The sequence below is a fragment of the Mustela lutreola genome, chromosome 16 (assembly GCF_030435805.1).
Source record: "Mustela lutreola isolate mMusLut2 chromosome 16, mMusLut2.pri, whole genome shotgun sequence".
In the NCBI taxonomy this organism is placed as follows: domain Eukaryota; kingdom Metazoa; phylum Chordata; class Mammalia; order Carnivora; family Mustelidae; genus Mustela; species Mustela lutreola.
The window spans coordinates 26,554,673-26,581,631 of record NC_081305.1 but is presented as its reverse complement, the minus strand read 5'-3'; the positions used below and the strand labels follow the sequence as shown (position 1 = coordinate 26,581,631).

Here is a 26,959-nt window from a genome sequence, read left to right as displayed (position 1 = left end):
AGAGCGAGCACAGGCAGACAGAGTGGCAGGCAGAGTCAGAGGGAGAAGCAGGCTCCCTGCGGAGCAAGGAGCCCGATGTGGGACTCGATCCCAGGACACTGGGATCACGACCTGAGCCGAAGGCAGCTGCTTAACCAACTGAGCCACCCAGGCGTCCCTTACTTCATTTTCTTAAAGGGGTGGTAATATGTTTCCTATATTTAACCTGCTTTCTGTCAATAGACAAGTAGTTTTGTTATCTTTGTTACAGTGCTGCAGGGAACGCCTCCGCACGTGTATCTTTGCCTACAACTGCAGCCGTTTTCGTAATACGAATTACTATAAATGTTATTGTTGAGTCGAGGGCGTGCACAGGTTTTGCCAATTCCCACTGCCCCCCCCCCCGCCCCCTTCGCCCCACCCCCGGGTTGAACCTGGTGCGCTTAAAAAGCAGGTGTAAGTGTAAACCGTGGGTTCTGAAGCGGCGGCCTCCGGGCGGCAGGTGGCGATGTGAGCGCTAGTCGGCGGAAACGGCGCGGCCCGCGCTGACCCACTTCCGGCGGCAGCGGAGGCCGTGGCGCAGCGCAGGTGAAACCCAGGAGCTGGTGGGTCTTGAGGCACGATGCCATATGCCAACCAGCCCACCGTGCGGATCACGGAGCTCACCGATGAGAATGTCAAGTTCATCATCGAGAACACGGACCTGGCGTAAGACCTCTGAGGAAAGAGGCCGGCGGCTGTGGGACGCGCGGGGCTGGAGCCCGGGCCGGGCGGGTCGGGTCCTTTCTGAGCTGGGTCTCCGTAGTGGGGCTTCCGCTTTGGGAACCGTGGGCGCGGGGCATCGGCGTCCAAGATGCGGCGCCTTCATGCCGCTTGGTTTTCATCCCTCAGGGTAGCCAACTCTATACGAAGGGTCTTCATCGCCGAGGTGCCCATAATAGGTAAGTAAAACCCGCCTGTGGTGGCCAGATCCCCCCGCACATCTTGGGGCTCCTGCTCCTAGCGCTTGGTTGTGGGGGCGGGTAGCTGGGAGGGGCTCTGAGAAGACCGCAGTGTTGTAACCTTGGCTGAGGGACACTAGGGCCCACTCTTACATTGCTGTGGTTTTCTCCGTAACGTTGGGACGTTGGTAGTACTTACAGAGTGATGGCAAGGATTAAGTGAGGGAATTTCTACTAAATGCCTTGTGTTTAGTGCCCAGTTAAGTTCCTTTTACGAGCCCGTTCCTTCAGCTGCACTCACGGAACATGTAAGTGCCAGGCAGTGTGCTAGGAACTGGGAATGCAGAGCCAAATAGTGCAGGGTTCTTGCCCTCATGGAACGCACAGTGCAGTTACAGGACAAAGGCGAATCCACAGATAATAGTACTGCGGGATAGACGTGGATCAGTAAGTAGTTCAGAAGTAGAAACACAGGGCTGTTGCTGTGCCCAGAGGAAGGAGGATGTGCTGTGCTTCCAGCCACCCTGCCGGGGGTGTTTTTCACATTTATAAGTATGTTACACTTTCTGAGTGTCCGCTCAGAGTTTGGGTTGGAAAAAGAAATGTAATTCCTATCTGCTGCACGCCTAAGGAAGTAAGCAGGCCGAATGATTGGTGAACAAGAGAACACTAGTCTCCACTGCTACACATGTCCAGTCACTTCTTCACTTAGAGCTTAGAGTGCTGGTCCTCCCCCTCCCTAATTACTTCATGTTTCTGTGCCTCAGTTTCATCATGAGTAAAATAAGGGAGTCGATCTTTGTTTGTTTGTTTGTTTTTTAAGATTTTGTTTATTTGACAGAGCACACAAGCAGGGGTGCAGCAGGCAGGGAGAGGTAGAAGCAGGTTCCCCGAGGAGCAGTGAGCCTGATGCGGGGCTCAATCCCAGGACCCTGAGATCATGACCTGAGCCGAAGGCAGAGGCTAACCCACTGAGCCACCCAGGTGCGCCCCCCCCCCCCCCCCCCGTCTCTTGATTTTTGGCTCAGGTCGTGAACTTATGGTTGTGAGATCAAGTCTTTCATCAGATTCTGCTCAGCGTGGAATCTCCTTCTGCCCCTTCCGCATTCATTCCATGTCTCTCTCAAAAAAATCTTTAAAAAATATCTGTATATATGACAAGTGTCTTTAGTCTGGACAGTTTTGTGAGGGAGGAGCTTGTAGGGAGGGAGTGTTGGTATCTGTATCTTGGAGGTCAAGCAAAGCTTTATAGGAGGCTCAGAGGATTTTACCTGCAAGGGAGAGCGTCAGGGTATGTGAGATTGGGGGAGGGGCTTGGAGGGAGTAAGGAGGCAGAGTCAGAAATGCTTGGCTCATGGTCCTTTGGCTTGGGTTGGGGAAGCAGTAGAAAGCATAGGACAAAGCAGATTGGGACCTAACTGGCTGGTCCTCTTCTGACTTCTTCCATTCCTAGTGTCCATGCCCTTTGGTGGTTGGCCATTTGATTTATGAATTTGTCTGAATGCAGATGTTTATTTGTGAATGAATGAATGAGTATGTGCTTAAGTCAAGTGTGTGTGACAGTACAATTCTTACCCTTCTTTTAGTCATTGCTGGTAAGAATTCGGTTTGGGGCACCTGGGTGGCTCCGTGGGTTAAAGCCTCTGCATTCAGCTCGGGTCATGGTCTCAGGGTCCTGGGATTGAGCCCCACATCGGGCTCTCTGCTCGGCTGGGAGCCTGCTTCCCCCTCTCTCTGCCTGCCTCTCTGCCTACTTGTGATCTTTGTCTGTCAAATAAATAAATAAAATCGTTAAAAAAAAAAAAGAATTCGGTTTGATACTTAGTGTACTGTGCCCATTAAAGGAATTCTCTAAACATTAGTCGGTTGAGTGACAATAAAGTGTTACAGTTGGGTGATCTGGTCATTGCATCATAAAATGAGATATGGGCCATAAGTCTGTCTTTGAGATTTTCCCTGTCTTTGAGGTTTTCCCTCAAAGGGAAAATCTTGGATTTTCTTGGATTTGTTCTTGGATTTGGTGTTGACATGAATAGCAGACGTAGATGCTTCTCACAGAGATCCTCAGTTCAGAGAAACATGTTCCCACTCCCATGGATATTTTCTAAGTCAGTATTTTGTGTGGGAAAGAGGCCTCCCCTGCATTAAATCTGCCTGAGTAGGGAAGAGGGGAGGGTGTTGCATGTGGTTCTTGTTAAAATGCAGATCCCTGGTCCCCACTTGAGCTGCAGAATCAGCCTTTGGCAGCCTGGCCTACGCTTCTGCGATTTAGTAAGCATCAGGTGTTTCTTAAATCTTGAACCACTGCTGTAAGTCTTTAAGTGAATTTGGTGGCTAAACTGTATGTCTGTTTTCTTTATTTTTTAGCCATTGACTGGGTTCAGATTGATGCCAATTCCTCAGTCCTTCATGATGAGTTCATTGCTCACAGACTTGGTGAGTACCAGATTTTTTTTTTAATATTATTTCCTTTTTTTTTTTAAAAAAGGTTTTATGTATTTATTTGACAGAGAGAGATCACAAGTAGGCAGAGAGGCAGGCGGGGTGGGGGAAGAGCAGGCTCCCCGCTGAGCAGAGATCCTGATGCGGGGCTCATTCCCAGGACCCTGAGATCATGACCTGAGCCAAAGGCAGAGTCTTAACCTACTGAGCCACCCAGGCGCCCCATAGTGTGAGTTTTAGAAGGTGAAAGGGAGGGGACTGTGATTGGTATCAGAGGAGGAAGCCTCCTCACTCCCAAGGGTCTTTCTAGGTTCTCCTTCTCTCTTGGTTTGGACTTCTTTAAAGCGCTTCTTTGTTTCTTCCAGGACTAATCCCCCTCACTAGTGACGACATTGTGGACAAGTTGCAGTACTCCCGGGTATGCTGTGTGATTGGGTGAAGGGGGGCGAGGGGCAGGGCGTGGGGGAGTTGAGCTCTTAGAGGCATTGTCCCGATCTCTTACTTCTAGCTGTTACAAAGACTGGGGTTGTTGCCCAGACCCTAAGTGGACATGGGTACCCGAGTGGACATAGATTGGTGGGGCTCCAGGGCACTGGGGAGTCTCTCCAGCCAGCCGCACAAGACCAAGTACACTCCAGAATACCCCTTTATACTGAACGGTGCGGACTGCCTTTTCAGACTCTGATATGTTCAGACTCTGCTTTCCAGGGTTTGTCTTCCCAGTGACAGGAGCCTGGGAAGCTAAAGGAAGTCAGCGGAGGGTTGGGGGCTAGGGAGGCATGAGGGTGAGAACAAAGGGAGTGAGAACTGTTCCCCACATTAAGACCTGAGGGACTGGAAGGCTGGTGTCTGTGCCTCTCCCCTAGATGATGCTCGTTAAACATGGCCCCTTCCTCAAGGGTTGTGTTTGTTCTCTGATGATACGTTAACAGGCTTTGTACTGGGCAGGAGCCGGACAGGATTAGGTTCCCTGCTTCCTTCCTCCAGGGCTGCGTTAGGTAACAGCTTGAGGCTTCCCTCTTGGTGGCTTTGGGTGATCCTGAATCAGCCCATTCTCTAATATTCCCAGGGGCACATCATTTTGTGGTAGCTAATTTGATACCTTATAAATCTGTTTTTTTAATTTTTTTTTTTTTTAATTTATTTGACAGACAGAGATCACGAGTAGGCAGAGAGGCAGAGAGAGAGGAAGGAAAGCAGGCTCCCTGCTGAGCAGAGAGCCTGATTCGGGGCTCGATCCCGGTGCTCCATCCCAGGACCCTGGGATCATGACCTGAGCTGAAAGCAGAGGCTTTAACCCACTGAGCCACCCAGGCGCCCATGTTTTTTTAAAGAGAAGTTTAAGAACACAGAACTGTGGAGCTCATCTGACGAGAACTCTTGCTCCTGTCAAATAACTTTTCATAGTCTAACATTTTGGCACTATTTGCTTCACATCTCCAGGTTTTTGTTTGTGAGAAATGAAACATCAGGGGCACTTGGGTGGCTCAGTTGATTGTCTGCCTTCAGAAGCTCAGGTCATGATCCCAGGGTCCCGGGATTGAGGCCCACATTGGGCTCCCTGCTCCCTGGGAAGTCTGTTTCTTCCTCTCCCATTCTCCCTCCTTCTGTTCCCTCTCTTTCTCTGTCTCTCTCTGTCAATAAATTAAAAAAAAAATTTTTTTTAAGAAAAATAAAAAGAAAGAAACCTCACAGATATTGATGAGGATAGTTTTACAACCAGTTGAAGAGCAGTTTGGCAATGTCTTGGGTAAAGATATGCATGCCCCAGGACCTAGCAATTCCATCCATTACATTTTTTTCTAGTGTTGACTGAACAAAGATGGTATGGATTCCTCTACCCTTTTTTTGGCTTTTTCTCAAAATCTACAGAAAAGTTAAAAATCTCCAATAATAAACAACTATTTAGTTTTTCACCTTTAGCTGCCAATTGTTAATATTTTGCTATATTAGCTTTATTTTTCCTACCCATTTTTTTGCTAAACCATTTGAAAGTTGCAGATCCCATGACACTTCTCCCCTCACTACTTTAGTATGCTTGTCCTTAGAGTAAGGATATTTTCCCACACATCCACACTGTGATGCCTAGAGTATTAGCAATAATTTGTTATACTTGTGCACAGTCCTTATCCAGATTTTCCTAGTTTCCCACATGGGCTTTCTTGATTTTTTTGTTTGTGGTCGGTCATTCATCCAAAATTCATGCATGCATTTGGTGGTTAACCTCTTTAGTCTGTTAATCTCAGATTCCTCCCCTTTTGTCATACGTATATTTTGTTGAGGTTGTCTACCTTTTCATATTTTTAATTTCCATGACATTTTGATTTTTTCCATTTCATATTTTTAACAGTTTGGGGGTTTTGTTTTTTATTAACATATAATGTATTATTTGTTTCAGGGGTACAGCACTCAATGTAGAACCTACCCTCCCCAATGTCCATCACCCAGCCACCTATCCCACCCATCCCCCTCCACTCCGGCAACCCTCACTTTGTTTCCTGAGAGTCTCTTAGGATCTGTCTCCCCCTCTAGTTTCATCTTGTTTCATTTTTTTCCCTCTCTTTCCCTATAATCCTTTGCCTTATTTCTCAAATTCCACATATCCGTGAGATCATATGATAATTGTCTTTCTGTGATTGATTTATTTCACTTAACATAATTTCCATCCACATTGTTAAAAATGACAAGATTCCTTTTTTTTTTTTTGATGGCTGCAGAATATTCCATTGTGTGTGTGTGTATGTATGTGTGTATATATATATATATATATATACCATATCTTTATCCATTCATTCATCTGTCAGTGGACATCTGGGTACTTGCTATAGTTTAGCTCTTGTGGACATTGTTGCTGTAAACATTGGGGTGCAGGTGTCCCTCCAAATTACATTTTTTATCTTTGGGGTAAATACCCAGTAGTGCGATTGCTGGGTCATAGGGTAGCTCTGTTTTCAACTTTTAGAGGAACCTCCATACTGTTTTCCAGAGTGGCTGCACCAGCTTGCGTTGCCACCAACAGTGTACGAGGGTTCCCCTTTCTCCGCATCCTTGCCAACATCTTTCATTTCCTTACTTGTTAATTTTAGCTGTTCTGACTGTTGTGAGGTGGTATGTCACTGTGGTTTTGATTTGTATTTCCCTGATGCTGAGTGATATTGAGCACTTTTTCACATGTCTTTTGGCCATTTGGATGTCGTCTTTGCAGAAATGTCCGTCGTTTTTGCCCATTTCTTGACTGGATTATTTGTTCTTTGGGTGTTGAGTTTGATAAATTCTTTATAGATTTTGGATACTAGCCCTTTATCTGGTATGTCATTTGCAAATGTCTTTTCCCATTTTCCCATTTCGGTTGTCTTTTGGTTTGTTGACTTTTTGTCCACAAAAGGAACACTTTTTGTCCACAAAAAAGTGTCCTTTGCTGTGCAGAAGGTTTTTATCTTGATGAAATCCCAGTAGTTCTTTTTTGCTTCCTTCCCTTGTCTTTGGCGATGTGTCTAGGAAGAAGTTGCTGTGGCTAAGCTCAAAGAAATTGCTGCCTATGTTCTTCTCAAGGATTTTGATGGACTCGTGTCTCACATTGAGGTCTTTCATCCATTTTAAGCCTGTTTTTATGTGTGGTGTAAGGAAATGGTCCAGTTTCATTCTTCTGCATGTGGTTGTCCAATTTTCCCAACACCATTTGTTGAAGAGACTGTCTTTTTTCCATTGGACGTTCTTTCCTGCTTTGTCGAAGATGAGTTGACCATAGAGTTGAGGGTCTGTTTCTGGGCTCTCTAATCTGTTCCATTGATTTGTTTGTCTGTTCTTATGCTTCTACCATACTGTCTTGATGATTATAGCTTTGTAATAGAGCTTGAAGTCTGGAATTGTGATGCTGCCAACTTTGGTTTTCTTTTTCAACGTTCCTCTGGGTATTTGGGGTCTTTTCTGGTTCCATACAAATTTTAGGATTATTTGTTCCATTTCTGTGGAAAAGGTTGTTGGTATGTTGATAGGGATTGCATTAAATGTGTAGTTTGCTCTAGGTAGCATAGTAGACCTTTTCACAGTATTTGTTCTTTCATTCCATGAACATGGAACGTTTTTCCATTTCTTTGTGTCTTCCTCAGTTCTTTCATGAGTGTTCTACAGTTTTCTGAGTACAGATTCTTTGCCTCTTTGGTTAGGTTTATTCCTAGGGTTTTGGGTGCAATTGTAAGAGGGATCGATGCCTTAATTTCTCTTTCTTCTGTCTTGTTGTTGGTAGAAATACAACTGATTTCTGTGCATGGATTTTATATCCTGACACTTTACTGAATTCCTGTATGATCCTAGCAGTTTGGGGGTGGAGTCTTTGGGTTTTCCACATAAAGTGTCATATCTCAGAGTGAGAGTTTGACTTCTTCTTTGCCAATTCGGATGACTTTTCTTTCTTTTTAGTGTCTGAAAGCTGAGGCTAGGACTTCTAATACTTTGTGTTGAACAGCAGTGGTGCTAGTGGACATCCCTGCTATTTTCCTGACCTTAGGGGAAAAGCTCTCAGTTCTTCCCCATTGAGAATGATACTCGCTGTGGATTTTTCATAGACGGCTTTGATGATATTGAGGTATGTACCCTCTAGCCCTACACTGTGAAGAGTTTTAATTGAGAAAAGATGCTGTACTTTGTCACATGCTTTTTCTTCATCTATAGAGAGTAGCATGTGGTTTTTGTCCTTTCTTTTATTAATGTATTGTATCACATTGATTTGTGGATGTTGAACCAACTTTGCAGCCCAGGAATAAATCCCACTTGGTTGTGGTCAATAATCCTTTTAAACTTGCTGTTGGGGGGCACCTGGGTGGCTCAGTGGGTTAAGCCGCTGCCTTCAGCTCAGGTCATGATCTCAGGGTCCTGGGATTGAGTCCCGCATCAGGCTCTCTGCTCAGCAGGTAGCCTGCTTCCCTGTCACTTTTTTCTGCCTGCCTCTCTGCCTACTTGTGATCTCTGTCAAATGAATAAATAAAATCTTTAAAAAAAAAAAAAGCCTCTGCCTTCAGCTCGGGTCATGATCTCAGGGTCCTGGTATCGAGCCCCACATCGGGCTCTCTGCTTAGCGGGGAGCCTGCTTCCCCCTCTATCTCTACCTGCCTCTCTGCCTACTTGTGCTCTCTCTTTAAAAAAAAGAAAAAAAACCTTACTGTTGGATTCTATTAGCTACTAGGTTGGTGAGAATTTTTGCATCTGTGTTCATCGGGTTCTCTGTGATTCTCCTTTTTGGTGGGCTCTTTGATTTTGGAATCCAGGTAATGCTGACCTCATAAAATGAGTTTGGATGTTTTCCTTCCATTTCTATTTTTTTGGAACAGTTTCAGGAGAATAGAAATTAATTCTTGAGAAAGGCTTCTAACACTATATACTTTCCTGTCAGGACTGCCTTTGCTGTGTCCCACAGATTTGGAACAGTTGTGTTTTCATTTTCATTTGTTTCCATGAATTGTTTTAATTCTTAATTTCCTGGTTGACCCATTTATTCTTTAGCAGGATGCTCTTTAGCCTCCATGGTTCTGAGTTTTTTCCAATTTTCCGCTTGTGATGGAGTTCAAGTTTCAAAGCATTGTGGTCTGAAAATATGCAGGGAATGATCCTAGTCTTATGGTACTGGTTGAGATGTGATTTGTGACCCAGGATATGATCTATTCTGGAAAATGTTCCATGTGCATGAGAGAATTTATATTCTGTTGCTTTTGGATGGAATGTTCTGAGTATATGTGAGGTCTGTCTGGTGCAGTGTGTCATTTAAAGCCCTTATTTCGGGGCACCTGGGTGGCTCAGTGGGTTAAGCCGCTGCCTTCGGCTCAGGTCATGATCTCAGGGTCCTGGGATCGAGTCCCGCATAGGGGCTCTCTGCTCAGCGGGGGGCCTGCTTCCCTCTCTCTCTCTTTCTGCCTGCCTCTCCATCTACTTGTGATTTCTCTCTGTCAAATAGATAAATAAAATCTTTAAAAATAAAATAAAATAGGGACGCCTGGGTGGCTCAGTGGGTTAAGCTGCTGCCTTCGGCTCAGGTCATGATCTCAGGGTCCTGGGATCGAGCCCCGCATCGGGCTCTCTGCTCAGCAGGGAGCCTGCTTCCCTCTCTCTCTCTCTCTCTCTGCCTGCCTCTCCATCTACTTGTGATTTCTCTCTGTAAAATAAATAAATAAAATCTTTAAAAAAAAAAAAAAAATAAAAAAAAAAAATAAAATAAAGCCCTTATTTCCTTGTTGATCTTTTGCTTGGATGATCTGGCCGTTTCAATGAGGGGGTTGTTAAAAATCTCCTACTATTGTATAATTGTTGATGGATTTCTTTGATTTTGTTATTAATTGGCTTATATAATTGGCTGCTCCCATGTTAAGGGCAAAAATATTTACAATTGTTAGATCTTGTTGGATAGACCTTTAAGAATAAGTATGATATAGTGTCCTTCTTCATCTCTTACTAGTCTTTGGTTTAAAATCTAATTTGTGTTAAGGATTGCCACCCCAGCTTTTTCCCAATGTCCGTTAGCATGGTAGATGGTTTTTCAGCCCCTTACTCTAAATCTAGGGGTGTCTTTGTTTCTGAAATGAGTTTCTTGCAGACAGCATATTAATGGGTCTTCCCTTTTTTTTTTTAACTTTTTTACCAAATGTGGGTCTTGAACTTGTGACCCCGAAATCGAAAGTCGCATGCTCCAAGGACTGAGCCAGCCAGGTACCCCCTCCATTTCATATTTCTGCTAAAGCTGTAGTTTGCCTTCCTGCCTCACCTGTGTATGACTGCAGACTATCCAGGTGTGGCCCCTTGTTCTTCCTTCTCATCTCAAAAACATCAGAAGCAGGTTAAAGTTTCCTGCTGGTTTGAGGGGGAGAACAGTTGGCTTAGTTACATTCCAGTAACTCTTCTTGTCTGAAGTTACACTGTAGGTGGTGGTCCCTACGAGGGGAATGGGTTGTTTCCAGCATCAGTTGCTTAAAGAACTGTGGATAATTATTGAAACTAGTGATGGTTACATGGTCATAGCCTTTCATACTCGCTCTGTTCTTTTGAATCTGAAATTTTCCATAAGGGAGAGATTTTGTTTTTAAGAAAAGGTAAGTAGTTTAGAACTTGAAATGTACTTTTTTGTGTTGTGCCCTGGATCATTTTATTTTAAACTTTGGTGACCTGCCCAAGTCAGTCCACTTAGTTTAGGGGAAGCCCTATGAAGCATGAAAGCATCGTTCCCTCAGCGCCTTGATTCTCTGTAGAAGAGCACCCCAGGGGCCAGGGTGGGCTGTTAGCACTCCGCGAAGGAGAACGTGGGCATCAGTGGGTATAGGTTGTCTCTAAACTGGGAAGTGCTTGCATTGAGCAGCCCCTGAGAATGTGCACCAGATGGACACGGCTCACCCATGGCTGGCCGTTTTATAGATGGAGAAAGGGAAGGAACCAGGTATGAGAAACGGGGAGCTCAGGATTCCCCATCTCTCCATGGACCCCTTCCAGCTTCTCTTCCTCCCTCAGGACTGCACGTGTGAGGAGTTCTGCCCCGAGTGCTCAGTGGAGTTCACCCTCGACGTGCGGTGCAATGAAGACCAAACTCGTCACGTCACATCTCGAGACCTCATCTCCAACAGCCCCCGGGTCATTCCAGTTAGTGTCTCACCACATCCTCCTTATCCTTCTCCTCTGAGCTCCAAGTGGGCCAGACTCGGGTGGTGTTAACAAGATGTGGTTTCCCTGGTGTTACCCTCTGCTTTCTTCTCAGTCTGGGGTCTGAAAAGTACTAATAATTCTGGATACTAGCTAGTGTGGACAGTAGCACTGTTGGGGTCCTGCGTCCCCCAAGAACCCTTTTAAAGACCTTGGTACCTTTTTGACTGAGAAAGTTGTCCCCGTGCCTGGAGATGGGGATCAGAGTCCAGCCCCAGTGCCGATCTAGCCCTAGGAGGCACTTCTTTCCCCTCTCCCCCCGCCATTCCTAGGCCTCCTGGCCTGGTGTGGCAGATGCTCGAACATTGTTGCTGGAAGAGGTAATTGGGAAGATGAGCCGCTAACCCCGTCTCTGTTTGGGCTCCCTTTAGGTGACCTCTCGGAACCGAGATAATGACCCCAATGACTACGTGGAACAGGATGGTAAGGGGCTGGAAGGCGCATGCGAATGGCTACTGATCTGTCATTTTGCAGGCCAGTCGGAGACAGGGACCTGACACAGCCTCTTACAGTGATTGGTCTCCTTGTCAACTGACCTTGAGCTATTTTTCCGGATTTTGTGGTTTTTCCAGTGACATTCCAGGTCAAAACTCAGGGGACCGTGTGTCTGCTGGCCCTTGGCTGACTTACACCTCTCCCCGCAGACATCCTCATTGTCAAGCTGAGGAAAGGCCAGGAGCTAAGACTTCGAGCCTATGCCAAAAAGGGCTTTGGCAAGGAGCATGCCAAGTGGAACCCTACTGCAGGGGTGGCTTTTGAATATGATCCTGACAATGCCCTGCGGCACACGGTGTACCCCAAGCCCGAGGAGTGGTAAGTTCTCGTTGGGAGGGAGGGCGGGCCTTTACAGGGGTTTGGTGTGGACCTGGCTCCGAGGGAGTGGGGGGGGGGGGCCTCACAGCAGGTGGCATCAGTAGCTGCCCCTGCTGACCTGTGTTTGGTCTCAGGCCGAAGAGTGAGTACTCCGAGCTGGATGAAGATGAGTCCCAGGCTCCCTACGACCCCAATGGCAAGCCAGAGAGGTAAGACCCTCGTCTGGCCCCTGAAAGTGAAGCGTGGAAGAACATAGGGTTTTGGTGCAGGCCCTGAGCTGGGGAGACATCCCGGTGCCCGGGAGCTGAGGCAGGATGGAGAACTGCAGAGCCCATGCCGCGTGCACGTCCCAGGGCAGATTATCCTCCCCTCATCATTGGGGGACGGAGGAGCCCTCCAGTTAGCCACTCTGACTCTGCTGCTACTGACTCAGTCCCCAGAGAAGGGACCAGCCCAGAGCGAGAAAGGGACCGGTCTTCTGATGGTGAACAGCAAGCTTTTTGAGGCGGCTTGGCCTTCCTGAAGTCCTCTAGTGTGTAGTAGGACTGCTGTTAGGAAGAGGCTGGAATTCAGCTCTGGGCCAAAGCCACGTTCTAGGCTGAAAGGGAGTCAGGACCCAGAAGGGAGAGAGCATGATCCAGGGCTGAAGCTTGGGCTAGCCGGCCTGCCTCATGGAGGGCTCTTAACCCGACTCTTCCTCTTAGGTTTTACTACAATGTGGAGTCCTGTGGCTCTCTGCGTCCTGAAACCATTGTCCTCTCAGCCCTCTCTGGATTGAAGAAAAAGCTGAGTGACTTACAGACCCAGTTAAGCCATGAGATCCAGAGTGATGTTCTGACCATAAACTAGTGGCAGCTCACCTGTTCCAGCAAGAGGGGTTCTAGACCGGCAGCTGGCTCTCCAGTCTCTTCAGAGATACCTGTAGCCTCTGGGGTGGCCAGCTGTTGCTTAGGCCTCTTGGCAAGCCATCAGTAACCGTAGGAAAGTAGCTGAAGGGGGAGGGGTCCCCTCCCAGCTTTGCTCCATTGCAGACAGATGGCCCCGGGGTGCCACTGGTATCTGAGTCCAGATAGGTTTTTACTAGACATTAGCATCCTGGCCCTGCCCCCTGATTGCCAGCAGCACCCCCAGATCACCCCTTCAGCCAGTTTCCTGACATACCTGGGTAGGGTGAGTACTGCAGGGTAAGACTCACCTCTTCTGGTCATTTCAGGTCTTCAGCCCCTTTCTAAAAGCTCTCACCATTGTACCTTGGGCGTCTGGTGTCAGGACTGAGTGCTGGAGCTATCGGTCCAGCTCCCGGCCCAAGCCAGCCTACAGGCATTTCACTCAAACCCCCGAGTGGCCCAGACTTGAGAACCCTTAGTAAATGGTGTTAAGACTGTGGCTGTCCCCCTCCCCAGATGAACCCTGTGTGTCTGCATTCACTGCCAGGGGCCTGATTATTTAAGTTCACAGGCTGGGGAGCAAGGGCCTTAAGGGAGGTCTGGCCTTGACCCCTTAGCCCTAGAGGTAGAATCACCCCCAAGGCAATTAATTAGGCCATCTAGAAGGAGAAGCCAGGAGAAAACTGGAGACCTGCTACAGAAAGGAAGGGATATTTATTAACAGGAGTTGTCTTTTTTAAAAGTTTTTATTTTTGGCAATAAAGAGCACAACATAATCTCCTTCATGCGTCATCGTGCCACTAACTTGAGCCAGCCTGGCCCTGCCTCCCTCTCCCAGGCCTTTGGGTGGTCATTCCCTGGGTCAGGTTTGGAGCCGAGCTGGCTGTGGCCCCCTCCCCAGATCCAGGGCTCTCCAGGAGGGGCCTCTGGCTGGATCGTCCTGCCACAACTTGAATAGTGGTTATTTACAACAGGGTCTGTTCCCACAAATCAGAACCCAAAAGTATTAAAAAACAAAACAAAAACCCACACACGCAACCAAAGGTTTGATGGGAGTATAAAGATAGCCCTTCTGCAAGGTAGTCAATAAATACCAGCACTAGAAAATCAATTGCTTTAATTGCATTTCAGCAGGGAGCCTCAGCACCATGTGGGGAAGAGGAAGTGGGAAGGGCTCCGTTTCTGAGTGCTTTAGGCTGACCAGAGGGTGGCCAAACTGGGCAGAGGGGCTCCCTCTGCTGGGCCCTCGCCTGCCCTCGGTCAGTGAGAGGGGGCAGCAGGGGTGCTCCCCACAGCAGTCCTGCCTTCCCCGGCCAGCCCTCAGGCAGGGAAGAGCTTGGGACTGGCCACCCTCTGCCTGGCTGAGGGAACCAGCACCCCTGGCCCTGGGGTATCTTCTGAGCATACTAAGCAGGAAGGAGTCTTGGCAAAAACTACATTTTAAAACCAGATTTTCACGTGAGGTATCAACCAGATGTCATCTCTGTTTAAAACTCCCAAGTGCAAGGCTGCCGAGTGGCACCATAGAAGCTCAGATCCTTCCTTTGCTGCTCCAGGCCCAGAGGAAGGGAGAGCCACCTGCCATTGTAGCCGCTGGGCTGCCTGGGGAGAGCTGGCTACCACCTCAGGCCCCAGCAGCTCCAGCACGTCCAGGCAGTGGGGGGAAAGGGAGGGCTTCCCACAGAGGACAGGAACAGCTGCCCTCATGTTCAAAAACAGCCTGACTGGGACCTGGTCATGGGATTAAAAAATGTGTAGGTGGGGGGGGAAATCTCATTAATATAGAATATGTCATAAGCCATATATATTAAAATCATTAATAGTATATAGTCCCACAGTAGCTCCAGCCCCTTGCACATGCTCTGTTGGTGTGGCCAGCCCTGTGCCTTGGTCCAGCCTCACCCGTGGGAGGAGGGAAAGGACCACTTGCTCCGTTTTTCCAGGCTCTTGGCCAGCAGCCCCCCAAGGCTGTCCTCAGTAGGCTGCAGGCGGCCCTACCACAGGGCCCACAGCAGTCCTTGCCATGCACCAGCCCTGCCGTCACTGGGCTGGGGTCTTGGCCTCGCTGCTGTCCCCCTGGCTGGGCTTTGGCTTTAGCAGGATGAATCGGTTGAGGAGGTCTGTTTCTGAGCTGGCCTGGGCTGCCCCATACCCCTCACCTGTGGATACAGAGGCAGGCTCAGGCCTTTGGGTGCAGGTCAGCAGGCCCCCGTCTTCCGCAGATCCTGGTGGCCAGGGAGCAGGGGGCCCCACAGGGACTCACCGGCATAACTAGAGGCCTCAGCGATATTCTGGGAGCCTGTGATGTGGTGCCAGTAGGCGCTGCGGGGCAGCATGGTGGTAGGCGTGCAGGGGTACGAGTAGTGTTCCGTGCCCTTGTTCAGCAGCTGTGGGGTGGAGAAGGGCGGGTCCCTCCCATTAGCTCTGGGGGCCGTGGCTCCCTCCTAGATGCCCACCCTCCAGCCTCACCGGCACCCCAGACTGGCTGACTCCCGGAGCCTCACCCGCACATTCTTCTCCATCTCTAGCAGGACACGCTTGTGTTGCTCAGCAATGGCCAGGGTGGCACTGTGGACCCTTTGGTAGATCTGTTCCCCTTCCTGGGTCTGAAAGGTGTACAGCCCTTCCCCAGCATCGCACATCCTAGGCACGCGAGAGGCACAGAGGGCGAGGTATTGGGGACTGGGTTACACACATGTTTGGCCAGGCGCTCCGGCACCACCCGATGGCTGCATCCTGTGCCCTCTGGGGAGCAGGTGGGGCTGTCTACACAGCCCCAACCTGCCTGGCAGTTTCTGGGTCCCAGAGGAGCTCAGTGCTTTATAAGACTCCGCCCACTCAGCCTTCTCTCTCACCCTCTGGTCTGTGTACCGGCACAGTTTCCTCTATTCCAAGTTTTCTCAAACCATTTTGCAGATGAGTAAACAGGCACACAAGAAGGTTGGTAACCGAAGCCAGGTTATACAGAGGATCACGCACAATGTAAGCCTGGGCCCGCTGGCTCCAGAGTTCAAGTTCTAGGTTACCCAATCCTCACCATCATTCTATAGAGTGGGTACTTTTATGATCCCCTATTTGACAGTGAAGAAACAAAGCCTTGGTCCACACCTCTAAGCACCAGCACCAGCTCTGACTTGAGCACAAACAGTTTGACTTTTGGTAAACAGCTGCACTCGACCTGGCTGGCATGAGCCTCAATGTTGTCAGCTGTAAAATGGGAATCTTAGGTTCCCTTCTGGTTTTCTATGCTGATAAAGAACTAAAGCTCCCAGCACCATGTGTGACAGAGTGAATGGCAGCCAACAACATACCACAGTGGGTCAGGGTAGGGGGAGGCGAGAGTGTCCTACCGGCCAGCCTCAAAGGTAAAGCGTGTGGCATCCCGGCCATAGCGACGCAGTGAGCAGAGGGGCCACGAGACAAGCTTCACGCGGGGGTTGTGTATGTCCCAGAGGTAGATGTTCTCGTGGGTGATCTGCAGCTTGCACTCGCCATACACATCCAGGTTGGGGCAGGGCAAGAGGAAGACGTTGAAGCGGTCTGGAGTGGGAGAGGAGCAGGCCTGGAGCCTCCCTAGGGGAGGACTCTCCTCCCTCCCCCTCTCCTCCCGGCCACCTGCCAGCACCAGACCTCACCTGTCTGCTCACACTGCACTCCTGGGGCCAGGAGGTCTGGCTCTCCCAGACTGATGTCGTTGAGTCGTGAACCCAGACACTCCACGGACAGCGTCTTGTACCATTCCTCTGCCTCCAGCTCTAGAGAAAGTGGTACCTCATGCCAGCCCAGGGTCCCCCAGCAGCCCACCCTATCTGCCTCAGCCTGAAGTGTCCCGCTGTGCAGGGCAGGGAGGACAAGGCCAGTGGATTTGGCCTGTTTCGCCTTGTCCTGGGGACCTGCTTCCTCCCCTACTTTCACCCCCACACATCATACCAAGCTGAGGCTGGTCCTGCTCTGCCTCCTCCCCGCTGGACCACTGGACCATGACTGGCCCGGGGCAGGATGGATGGATGGAAGCCTTCAGCCCCAGCTCCTCACCTGAGTCGCAGGTGAAGGTACGTGCCGAGTCGTCAGTGAATATGATGGCCACCGCCTGCCTCTTGGTCTCCTTGGGGAGCCTTGTGACACACTTGACGTTGCTGATCTCGGTCACCTGGGACAGCATCCACAAGGGACTAAGGCAGGCTGGCGCGCCTCCCACTACATCCCTGCCCCCCAAGTTATGCCACCCCCAGGAGGGTGCTCCCAGACCTCAGGACTCTGCAAATCATCACTGCTTACAGCCTGGGCCAGTTAGGGCCCAAGACCCCTAACCTTGGGGCAGCCTCGGAGGCACACGGACTTCTCATCGGGATACTTCTCCAGCCGCTGGGGCCCCTTGCTAGAGGATTTCCGGAACACCAGCCAGCACCTCCGGTAGATCTGCGAGGTGGCGAGATGGTAAGGGGATCAGGGCTCCCGGGACCGCTCCCACCCAACATGACCCTGAAATTACCCTTGCCTACCACAGGGGGCAGTGCTACACAGCCTTCCCCAGAGACCCACCCAGGAGAAAACCTGGGGAAGGCGAACACCACTGGCATTGACGCCCCCTCCCCAAATTGAGAAAATAGGGGTTTGTTTCTTCACTGGCTCTGAAAGGCTGTTCCCCAAATGGTGCTCTGAATCACCATGTACTGTGCGTTTGGCTCTAAGCTTAATATAAACAGCCACCACATACTGAATGCTTCTGATTTGTACTTCTTAGTGCTCCTCACAGTTAACCTCAGGTCCCTCTTGAGGTTGGTTTATCATCTGCCCTTCACAGAAGGGGCAACTGAGGCACCAAAAAGTTAAGTCCCAGCTGATACAATGGTGGGACCGTTATCTTAAAAAGGCTGGCTAGGCCCAGAGCTGATACTCAGAGCCCATGAAATAAACATTCTGTCTAGGGCTCGTCTGTGCCAGCCACGATGGAGGAGTGTCCTAGGGGCAGGAATAGACCCTTGCTGGGGCTTATGGCCTGCACATCGCCCCAGCCCTTGTTCTCGGAGCCAGCGGAGGGCTCTGGATGGGCATCATACCTGCCCCTCGAATCTCTGCCTGCCCCTTCTTTGTTCTGAGGCCCTGGAGTGTGGGGGGCCAAGGATTCGTTCCCTGTTCCAGCTGGGACACCAGAGGCTCTCACAGATAAAGGGGCAGAGTCTAGAACCTGGGGTTATCCCAGAGCACGGTGCCTCTCCAGGCAAGTTTCCCTCCTGTCCAACCACTGCCAATGACCCTTTGCCTAAAGCCACCTACATTTCCTGTAGCATTACACACTACTCCAGACACATAAGGAACAGGGTGCAGGATGCTGACCACACTCCAGGCTACGGGGCAAACTGCTTGTCAAACCCCATAAGGGTTGGCCTAGCCACCTGCCCAGGCTGCTGGCTCTTCCTTCCTGGCCCCCTCCATCCCAGGCGCTCTTCCAGCCCAGAGTCTGGCTGGGATGCACCCACCACCAGCAAGCTCTCCAGAAGCCTGGCAGAGCCCACTAGCAAGGAATCTCTGGTTCACCCTCCCACTGGCAAACTGTAGGGAGCCTGAGGGCTGCCAGAGCAGAGTGGAGGAAGCAAGGGGCCCACAGCCCCAATCCCACAGCCCCTCCATGCTCTGCTCTGCCACGCGTACACCAGGTCCTGGACAGGCAGGACCCCAGGCCTGGTGGGCCTAGGCGGCCCCCATGCCAAGAAGCCACTTAGAACCAGGCCATTAATGGCTCCTATCTGGGACTATAGGAGGCATCTCTGTCCCCGTACCCGTGGCCCTGGCTCCCGCCCTGGCCTGTCCACCCAAACCGCAGCAGCCTCAGCTCTCTGCTGGGAAGCTCCTTTAGGACAGAGGCTGTATTCTAGTCTCACACTCTTCCCTCCCATCCTGGCAACCTTGCTAGCACAGCTCTGCTGAACAAGTGAGTGACCATACGAGGAGCTCATGAATGAATGGATGGAGGAGTGAACGAAGGCAGCCCACCCAGATATGCCAGCTTGGGCTCCGTGCAGCCTGCAATGTTGGGGCAGAAGGCCCAGGGGCCTGAGCACCCTGGTTGCTTGGTTACACACACACACACACACACACACACACACACACACACACACGCATGCACAGCCCCAGGGAGCCACTATGCTCAAGAGCCCTCCTTCCCCACTTCTCCTGGTCTTTGATCAGCACTTCAGAACCAGAAACACTCTACCACAGCTCTGCCAGAGGAAGGCCCTGGCGGGGTCTGCTCGCCGGTTCTTTCCGCCCCTCCCAGCTCACCTTTGGGAGCTGAGACAAGAGCCACCCTGGGACAAGAATGGCTAGGGGGCTGAGCCCCTCACATCAGGCCTGCGGGGGGAAGCTGAATCCCCCCAGATAGAGGGAGACCCAAACTCGGCCTTGCCAGCCACACCCAGGCTCCCAGCCCCTCCTCTGGCTGCCCACCTGTAGGCCACTTGGTTCCCAGGTCTCCTGGAACAGGTCTGATACTGAGCCCAAGTGGCTGCCTCAAGGGGCATCCCTTTCTGGTAAGCTCTACCTATAGAGGGCCGTGGCCCAGGTGGCCCCTGGGTCCACAGGAAGGAAGACCCATCCTAGAAGCTGGGCCCCTATTCCCTTGGTCCCCCACCTCAGCTTTCAGCTTCTCTCCTTGTTCTGTGCTCCAAATGGGCTCCATCCCTCTCTCAGCACAACAGCAAGGCAGGTGATGCCCATCAGGGCCCCATCTTCTGGGCTGGAACCCAGGCTGGGATACAAATTCAAATCCAGCTAAGCTTCCTGACAGGCCCCCAGCTCGGCCATTGCACTCAGCCAGGACAGAACACACCCCATTGCCACAGGCCACAGGAGGGGAGGACCAGCAAGAACCATCCCTCTACAAGGCAAGAACCATCCCTCTACAAGGCTAGTCCTGTTCCGTCTGCGATCCAGGCAGGGAAGCCCTATCAGAGCCCTATTCCTCCTCCACCTCACTCAGGCTGAGCCAAGGAAGCCTTGAGCAGTCTGATCCCACCCCACCCCCACCGGGGCAATGGGGGAGGGGAGGAAGAAAGAGGAGACCGGGAAGAAACACAGACTTGGGCCACCGCTTTCAAGAGGTTACCTTCCTACTGGGGAGGGTGCGGCTACCAGGACCCCTCATTGGAGGTGGGGGAGGGTCAGCAGGGGAATAGAGGCAGTTCTAGGACAACCTCACCAAGATTATTATGTTGGTCCCAGGAGGCCCTCCTCAGGCCCTCTGGGGAGGAGGGGGGGAGGCCATCCACACCAGGATCACGGTAAGGTGTGTCTGAGGCCTCATCCCCACAGACCCTTTGAGCCCCCAGCTCCGGGCCAAGCACCCCGCAAGTGAGCAAGGAGTCACCGCCAACAACTCGGATAAAAGCAGCCTGTCCCAGAGCCACAGGCCATCCTGCCCTCAGTTCCCATTCATAAACCACATAAATACCAGCTTCCCAACCTCTGCGCCCTCCCACCCCTGCCCTGCCCCACCGCCGACCACTCTCCGCTGGAAACACTTCTTTTTAACAGTGAAAGCAATAACTAAGATAAATGCACAAGGGCCCGCACACAGAAAGCCCCGGGCAGCTGGGGGAGACGAGGGACTTAAAAGAAAAGAGGCCAGGAGAGGGGAGGGGAGAGGCGGGGAAGCGAGGCGGCGGCGGCGGCCCGCGGGCGGCCAGGGGAAGTACGAGGTGGGTCTCGGGCTCCGACGCGGCACCGCAGCTCCCGCCGCTCCCGCCGCCGCCGGCCGAGCCGCAACTTCAACAATGGCCGGGGAGCCGCCTGCCCGTCGGCGGCCACCGCTGACCCGGCTGCTGGGACGCCGGCCAGGCCGGCTGGGGCGGGGGCACGGGCGGCACATGCGGGGCGGCCGCCGGCCAGAAGCCTCGAGACCACAAATGCGCGACGCCGGCCCCGCGGGCACCCCCGCCCCCTCCACCCCGCCCCCCGGACTCCGGCCAGCCCCCCCCCACCCCGCCCCGCCGCTCACCCCCAGCTTCCTGCTCTTCATCTTCACGTAGCCTTGCTTGACGATGTCGTTGAAATTGGTCGCCATGGCTGCCCCCCCGACCTGGGGCTCCGGGGCGCCGGGCGGGCGCGGGGAGGGCTGCCCAGGTGGCCGGGGGTTCCGGCTCCTCCGATCACCTGTTCCCGACGCTCCGTCGGGGGGGCCGCGCCGGCCGCTCCTCACCTCGCCCGCCTCAGCATTGTTCTAGCAGCTCCTCTGCCCGGCGCCTGCTGGAAATGAAAATGACAGGGAGATTAGACAGTGACATCTTTCTCTTCCCCTGGCTGTCTCGCTCCTTTTTCCTTCCTCTTCCCACACTCCTCCCTCCCTCCCTCCCCCCGCCCTCCTTCCTTCCCTTCCCTCCCCACCCCGGGACGGCAGAACCATTCAGGAAAACCGAGGTGGAGGCAAGCAGCGAGGAAAATGGTCCAGCCCAGTCCCCTCCCTCACGGCTGGGACTGGCGGTTAACCCCTTCCTGGGAGGACTGGCACTGGCTCCCGCTGTGGAGCTGGGGACCGAGGGAGGTGGCCTGGGAGCTGCAGTCCCGTCCCATCTCCCGTTACAACTCTGGAGTGGACTCCGGTTGAGGGGCCCAGGGCCTGGCCCCCTCCTATGCTCAGGAACCTCACAGGAGAGCCTTCCAAGAGAGGGGAGGCAGGGGTTCCCAGGAGATGGCACAGAGTCTGGGATCAAGTGAACCCCACACTCCCTGGGGTTCCTTCAGGACAATTTGCTTGGTCAGGCTCAACAGACCCCCTCCCCGAAGCCCCTCTGCCCCACCCCACTCTATACCTGCTTCTCTCCAGCCCCAGGCAGGCTGCGAATCAAGCCCACTCAGGCTCTCCTCCCGGCCCCTGGAACTCTTCAGCAGCTCCGCTGGGTGCTGCTTCCTGGGTGGGAGGGCAGAGTCCGGCGGGGCGGGCCCCCAGATAAGCCTGAGGAATGTGCTGGGCCGGCTGGAGGTGGCCACTGTGGAGGCAGTCACCTCGGCCCGGCCCTGTGCTAGGAAAACCGGCTGGTCTGCGCAGGGCACAGGGAATGCAGCGCCCCTCGTTCTGGGCATGGGCAGGGGTTAATTACAGAGAGAACCGGCAGTCATCTGGCTCTGGGGACTGCCTCTGGGGCTGAGGACACAGCCAGAGAGCCAGGAGGAGCACCAAGGGGAAGTCAACACGGAGTGGTGGCGGGAAGGGGATGCCAGCAGGGCCGCTCAGAAGTGGGCAGATAAACACATAGCTGGGACTCAGACAAGGGGAGGCAGGGCTGTCTCAGTAATGACGCAGCCCAACACACCCATTCTACAGATGGGGAAAAGAAAATTCTCCAGAAAGGATAAGCAGCATGGCTAAGGTCACACCGCAGCCAACAATGAATGAGAAGTGTCAGAGCAGGCGATGGATGAAGGCAGGCCCAGGGTGGTAAGAAGGTCCTGTGGCCATCTCTGGCTGCCTACCAGCACCGAAACCCTCTCTGCCACCCAGACACAGCAGCAGGGCCTGGCCGGCACCGTGCCTCCCCCACTGCCACCTACCCACACACCGTGTCTCCAGGATTGCTAGGTGGGAACAGAGCAGCATTTCTGGGGTCAGCTGGGCATCTGTGCTACCAGGATGAAGCCCTGGGGCTGGCGTGCTACTGGATCTGCCAGCAACGCGGCATTAATTACTCTCTGGGAGGACTGTCTGTGGAGTCCCTAACAAGGAACAGATGGGCCTACCCCAGTGGGCACACACAAACAAGGGGAGGGGCGGAGAGGGGATTGCTCCCCTAGCCTATTTGCACCTGACAGCCTCCTCCACACACCCTCAGCTGCCTCTCTGCCCACTCACTCCCTCTATCCCAGCCTTCTGGGGCCCAGGACCCTCCCAGATGGGACACCCAAGGGCTCTGCTTGCCTAGGGTCCCCTCCCCAGCACTGATCCCAAACAGCCCTGCCACACCTGGGCTCTGGCCAGCAGGGACTGGTAAGTTTTCCCAGCTTCTCTGCTACTGCCTTCCCGTGGGGCTGCCTTGCCCCCATGGCCAGGACCAGCTCCCTACAATTCCTCTCCAAGATGACAGCAGGCTGGCCACTGGCCACAAGGCCTCTGAGTCCACTCAAGGCCGTCTGGGGAGTGGCACAGTCAGGAATGTGAATCTAGTGGCCTGGAAGCTCTGGGCACCCACTTTGCTTCTCTGTGCCTCAGTTTCCCCATCAGTAAAAAAATGAGAATAAATCCACCTACTTTAAAAGAGGAAATAAATCCATGGGCACCTGTCTGCCCACTTGGGACCCAGAGCTTCTGCCTTAAAAACTAAGGCTATTTTTATTTCGAATGCTGTGAAACCGCCAAAACCAAACCTTCCACCTGCCTGGCGCAGGCCTCTTGTCAGGGCTCCACCAACCGGCTACCTGCCCAGGTGACTGTGATGCTACACTCTCAGGAGCACCACTGCTGTGTCTGTCCAAGCACAGGTCCATTCCCCAAGCCCTAGAGTCAGCCCCGCAGAAATAAACCAGCAAAAGAGCAAAATTCCACAGGAAGCCTGGGTGGCAAAAGGCTTGGCAGCTCACCTGGCCGCACTCAGTCCCTAGTGGAGTTTGCAAGACCAAGACCCAGCCCGGGACCCATGGTGGTACAGCAAAGGGGAGGGGGGAAAGGCCAACAGGTGGACCCACAAATCTGACAGGCAGTGGGATCAGAACCCAGCACACACACATCCCCCTGAGGGACTGCACTGCATGAAGCTGGAGAGGGGGTGCCCACAGGGCCTGTGCCCTGTCCACGGGGGCATCAAGGAGTGTAGCACTGTTGCTGGGAAGGCCAGGAACAAGGCTGAGGCCACTTTCCCCATCACTGATGAGCGGTACCATCTGCTCTGCCTCTCATGAGCCCGCCCGCAGCTGGGAAGAATGCCCCACTCATTCAAGGCCTGAGGTCTCAAACCTGGAAGCTCCACTCTCAACACCCAGAAAACCTAAGCAGAGTACCCAGCAGCCCCCTCAGTCCTGCAGGAGGGGAGCAGGGCCACCGCATTCCCCCTACCCAGTTTGGCATCAACATGGCCAATCAACGAGAGACAGGACCCACCCTGAGCCAGGCCACCAAGGGCTCCTGTCCAGAGAGAGCCAGACTCCAAGGCCCCTTTCCCCAGGTCTCCCCAGGAAGGGCAGGTGTCCTGGGGGGCAGGGGCAGGGAGACTCCCTGGTGCCCAGCAGAGCTGCGGGACAGGGCGCCCCCTGCCCACCTGCCCCCCTAGGACAGCCAGCTCTAAGCACTCCCTCCCCGCACCTGGATTCTGCCTGGAGGCTTTGGCTCCAGAACAGAGGCTACTTGCTGCTGGTGGCAGCCAATGGCTGAGTAGGAGCGGCTGCCTGCCTGGCTGGGCCTCCCCGCCCCATGCCAGATAGGATCTTATCAGGGCTTCAAGGACAGCCCTACCTGGACAAGCTGTCATCTAGCTGTCTCGCCCCCTGGCAAAGATCCTATCGCAGGATTCTCTCTGGCACCAGGGACATCTCGCATCACCTGTACTCAGGTCCCCTCTGCCCTGGTATGTTTGTCAGCAGGAGCCAGGAGAGGATTCTCCCCTCCCACCCTCTGCCTCCACCCCTGAAAACCCCTCATGGGGAACCACCAACTCAAACAATACAGGTCTTACCCAAGGTGGGTGGCAAAGACAGACCTGGACAGAGAGGAACAGAGGGAGGAGGGAACATCGGAACAGCCATGGTGTCCTGGGCCCTTAGGTTGGGAAAGTGATGCTACGGGGCACACACCACCGCTCTGCTCTCTCCTGGTCCCTCGCCCACCCCTCTGGCCACATTTCCTTGCTGCTCATGTGCATGGCCTCCTTCTATCTGTTCCTCAAGATGCCTAAATCCTCCCCATGCGGGAACCTCACAGTTGCTGTTCCACACCTACAACACTGTTCCCTCAGACGGTCCAAGGTTCATTCCACCGCCTCATTCAGGTCTCAGCTCAAATGTCACCTCCTCCTAGAGGGCTTCCCTGACCAACCTGGCCAAAGAAGCCTGCCAGTCAGTCTCTATCCATCACACACATCACTACAGAATTGTCTTGTTCCTTCATCTATTTATTCCTTTCCTACTTGGCTGTTCTCAGTCTCCTAGAACACTCTAGAACATCAGTGCCTTGTCAGTCTAGTTATACGTAGCTCCATCCCAGGGCACAGACTGGTGCCTAGTGCAGAGAAGGTGCTCAGTAACTGGGGCCTGAAAGCTAATTCTCTCCAGCATTTGTCCTTCTCATCCTTCCTTCCACCATCAACCATATCCACCGGGCAGGACCCAGCTCAACTTCCAGAGGCGTGTCAGCAGCTATGGGCTCCCACTTTGCTGGGTCCCAGGGCTTTCAGAGGGCTGACTGCCAAGGCCAGCAAGCTGTTGTTCCTGGAAAAACAGCGAGACCCCGGGCCCAGTTCAGTTCAAAGCTGCCTCGGGGGACAGAATACGGCTGACACTGTGTCCAGGCCTGGCCAGGCTGCCCCACCTTGGTCAGGGTTGTGCCCTGCCCAGGAAGGGAGAGCTAAAAGTAACCAGCGCCCAAGCACAGAGAGGCAAGCAACTGGGTGGGAGGGGGCACAGGTCCTGACAACCCATCCCTGAAGAGGAGCAGAAATGGCCGGTGCTTGAGACCCAGCTTTCTCGCAAGGGGCAAGAAAAGAATCTGTATTGGGTGCCTGGGTGGCTCAGTGGTTAAATCCTCTGCCTTCAGCTCAGGTCATGATCTCAGGGTCCTGGGATCAAGCCCCACATCGGGCTTTCTGCTCAGCGGGGAGCCTGCTTCCTCCTCTCTCTCTGCCTGCCTCTCTGCCTACTTGTGATCTCTGCCTGTCAAATAAATAAATAAATAAATAATAAATAAATAAATAAAAGGACTTATCCTTTAAAAAAAAAAAAAAAAAAAAAAAAAAAAAAAGAATCTGTATTAAACAAGACCAGCCTCTAACGACTGCCTTGGAGCCTGCGGGGCCTCTCACTGCCCTTGACTTGCAGACCCCTAAAGCCCATGCTCCAAGCAAGTATCCCGGCAACTAACCGGCCCCCGCAGCTTGCTTGGTGCTGGCCGGCTCAGAGGCCCTGCTCTGCCCACATCACCCAGGTGCTCAGCCTCTGCTCACCCCGCTTTGCAGTGACAGAAAACATTTCACTGGAAGCAGGGCCTTGGGGACTCTGGGGGAGAAGGCTGACTGTCCCCCAGAGCCACAGGAGGAAGGTTCAAGGAAAGGAGGGGAGCTGGCCATGAGCTTCAAGCTGGAGGATAGCAACCATTTGCAGGTGGGGGTGGGCAGTGGGCAGCTAGGGTAGAGAAGTCTCTTGGAGTTTGGGGGGGCTGAGAGACAGCAGCCCATGGGGAGCAGGAAAGTGGGGAGGATGGGGGCTGGGATATTCCCCCTGGGGATGGCAGGCCCAGAGCAGAGAGCACAGGAGCCTGGGCTTCTCCGAAGGCGATTGTGGGGCAGGGGTGAGGGCAGGCCCTGACCTGGGCTTCCCTGGAGAAGAGAGCTGGGGTAGGTGGAGCTCGGGGAGAGTTTCAGGGGCCCGGGGGATCCAGGGGAGGGATTTGGGGGGCGGGTCCCTGAGGGCCCCTCCGCGGACACGGTAGGTAGGTCCCATGAGCTTGGAGAGTTCCCAAGCTGGGGTCGCCTGAGGGTCTCGCGGGCTCGGGCTCGGCCTAAGGCCCCCTTCCCCCTCGCCCCCCAAGTTACCTGGGCGCCAAGGCCCGGGTTCGAGGCGCTTGCTCGGCGGGCGGCGGGCCAGGCTCATGCCCGCGTCACGGCGCGGCCGGCGGGGGCAGCGGGGCGGTGGCGTCCCGGGCTCCGGGTAGGGAGCTCGAGGGAGGCGCGGCCGCCGGTCCTGGCTCCGGCGGAGACTCGACTGCGTGGCCCCGGCCGCCCGGCCGCCCGGGGCCCGCCCCACCCCGCCGCTCCGAGGCCCGCCCCCGCCGTATTCCTCCGAGCCGCGGGACACCCACTACCGACCCCGCCCCCCCGCCCCAGCTCGCCCTCGGTAACCCGCCCAGCCCCACCACCCCTCCCTGGGTCCCCAATCCCAGCCTCCTATCACCTCCCCACCCTGAAAGCTGAACCCTAGAACAGCTTCCAGCCCCCAAATCTCAACCCCCAATCCCTTCAGGAATTGCGCGCGCGCGCACACACACGCCCATTGCTCCCCTATCCCCAATAGGTCTCCCAGGTTCCT

At 53.4% G+C, this 26,959-nt stretch overlaps 2 protein-coding genes across 2 annotated transcripts; one reads left to right on the top strand and one right to left on the bottom strand.

Annotated features, from left to right (window-relative positions):
• The first annotated feature begins 517 nt into the window (after positions 1-517).
• On the top strand, positions 518-13,519 carry POLR2C (RNA polymerase II subunit C). Its single transcript, XM_059153694.1, has 9 exons — positions 518-687; positions 871-920; positions 3,288-3,356; positions 3,728-3,780; positions 10,851-10,979; positions 11,411-11,462; positions 11,684-11,852; positions 11,987-12,061; positions 12,557-13,519. The coding sequence occupies exons 1-9, from the start codon at positions 602-604 to the stop codon at positions 12,699-12,701; spliced, it is 828 nt and encodes a 275-aa protein (XP_059009677.1). The 5' UTR covers positions 518-601; the 3' UTR covers positions 12,702-13,519.
• Positions 13,467-26,654, bottom strand: DOK4 (docking protein 4). Its single transcript, XM_059153690.1, has 10 exons — positions 26,467-26,654; positions 21,547-21,644; positions 20,736-20,983; positions 17,051-17,158; positions 16,775-16,889; positions 16,375-16,494; positions 16,090-16,279; positions 15,244-15,382; positions 15,003-15,126; positions 13,467-14,898 (listed from the first exon to the last, which is right to left on the bottom strand). Exons 3-10 carry the CDS (start codon positions 20,799-20,801, stop codon positions 14,780-14,782), a joined length of 981 nt encoding a protein of 326 aa, XP_059009673.1. The 5' UTR covers positions 20,802-20,983; positions 21,547-21,644; positions 26,467-26,654; the 3' UTR covers positions 13,467-14,779.
• Between the last annotated feature and the right edge of the window lie 305 nt (positions 26,655-26,959).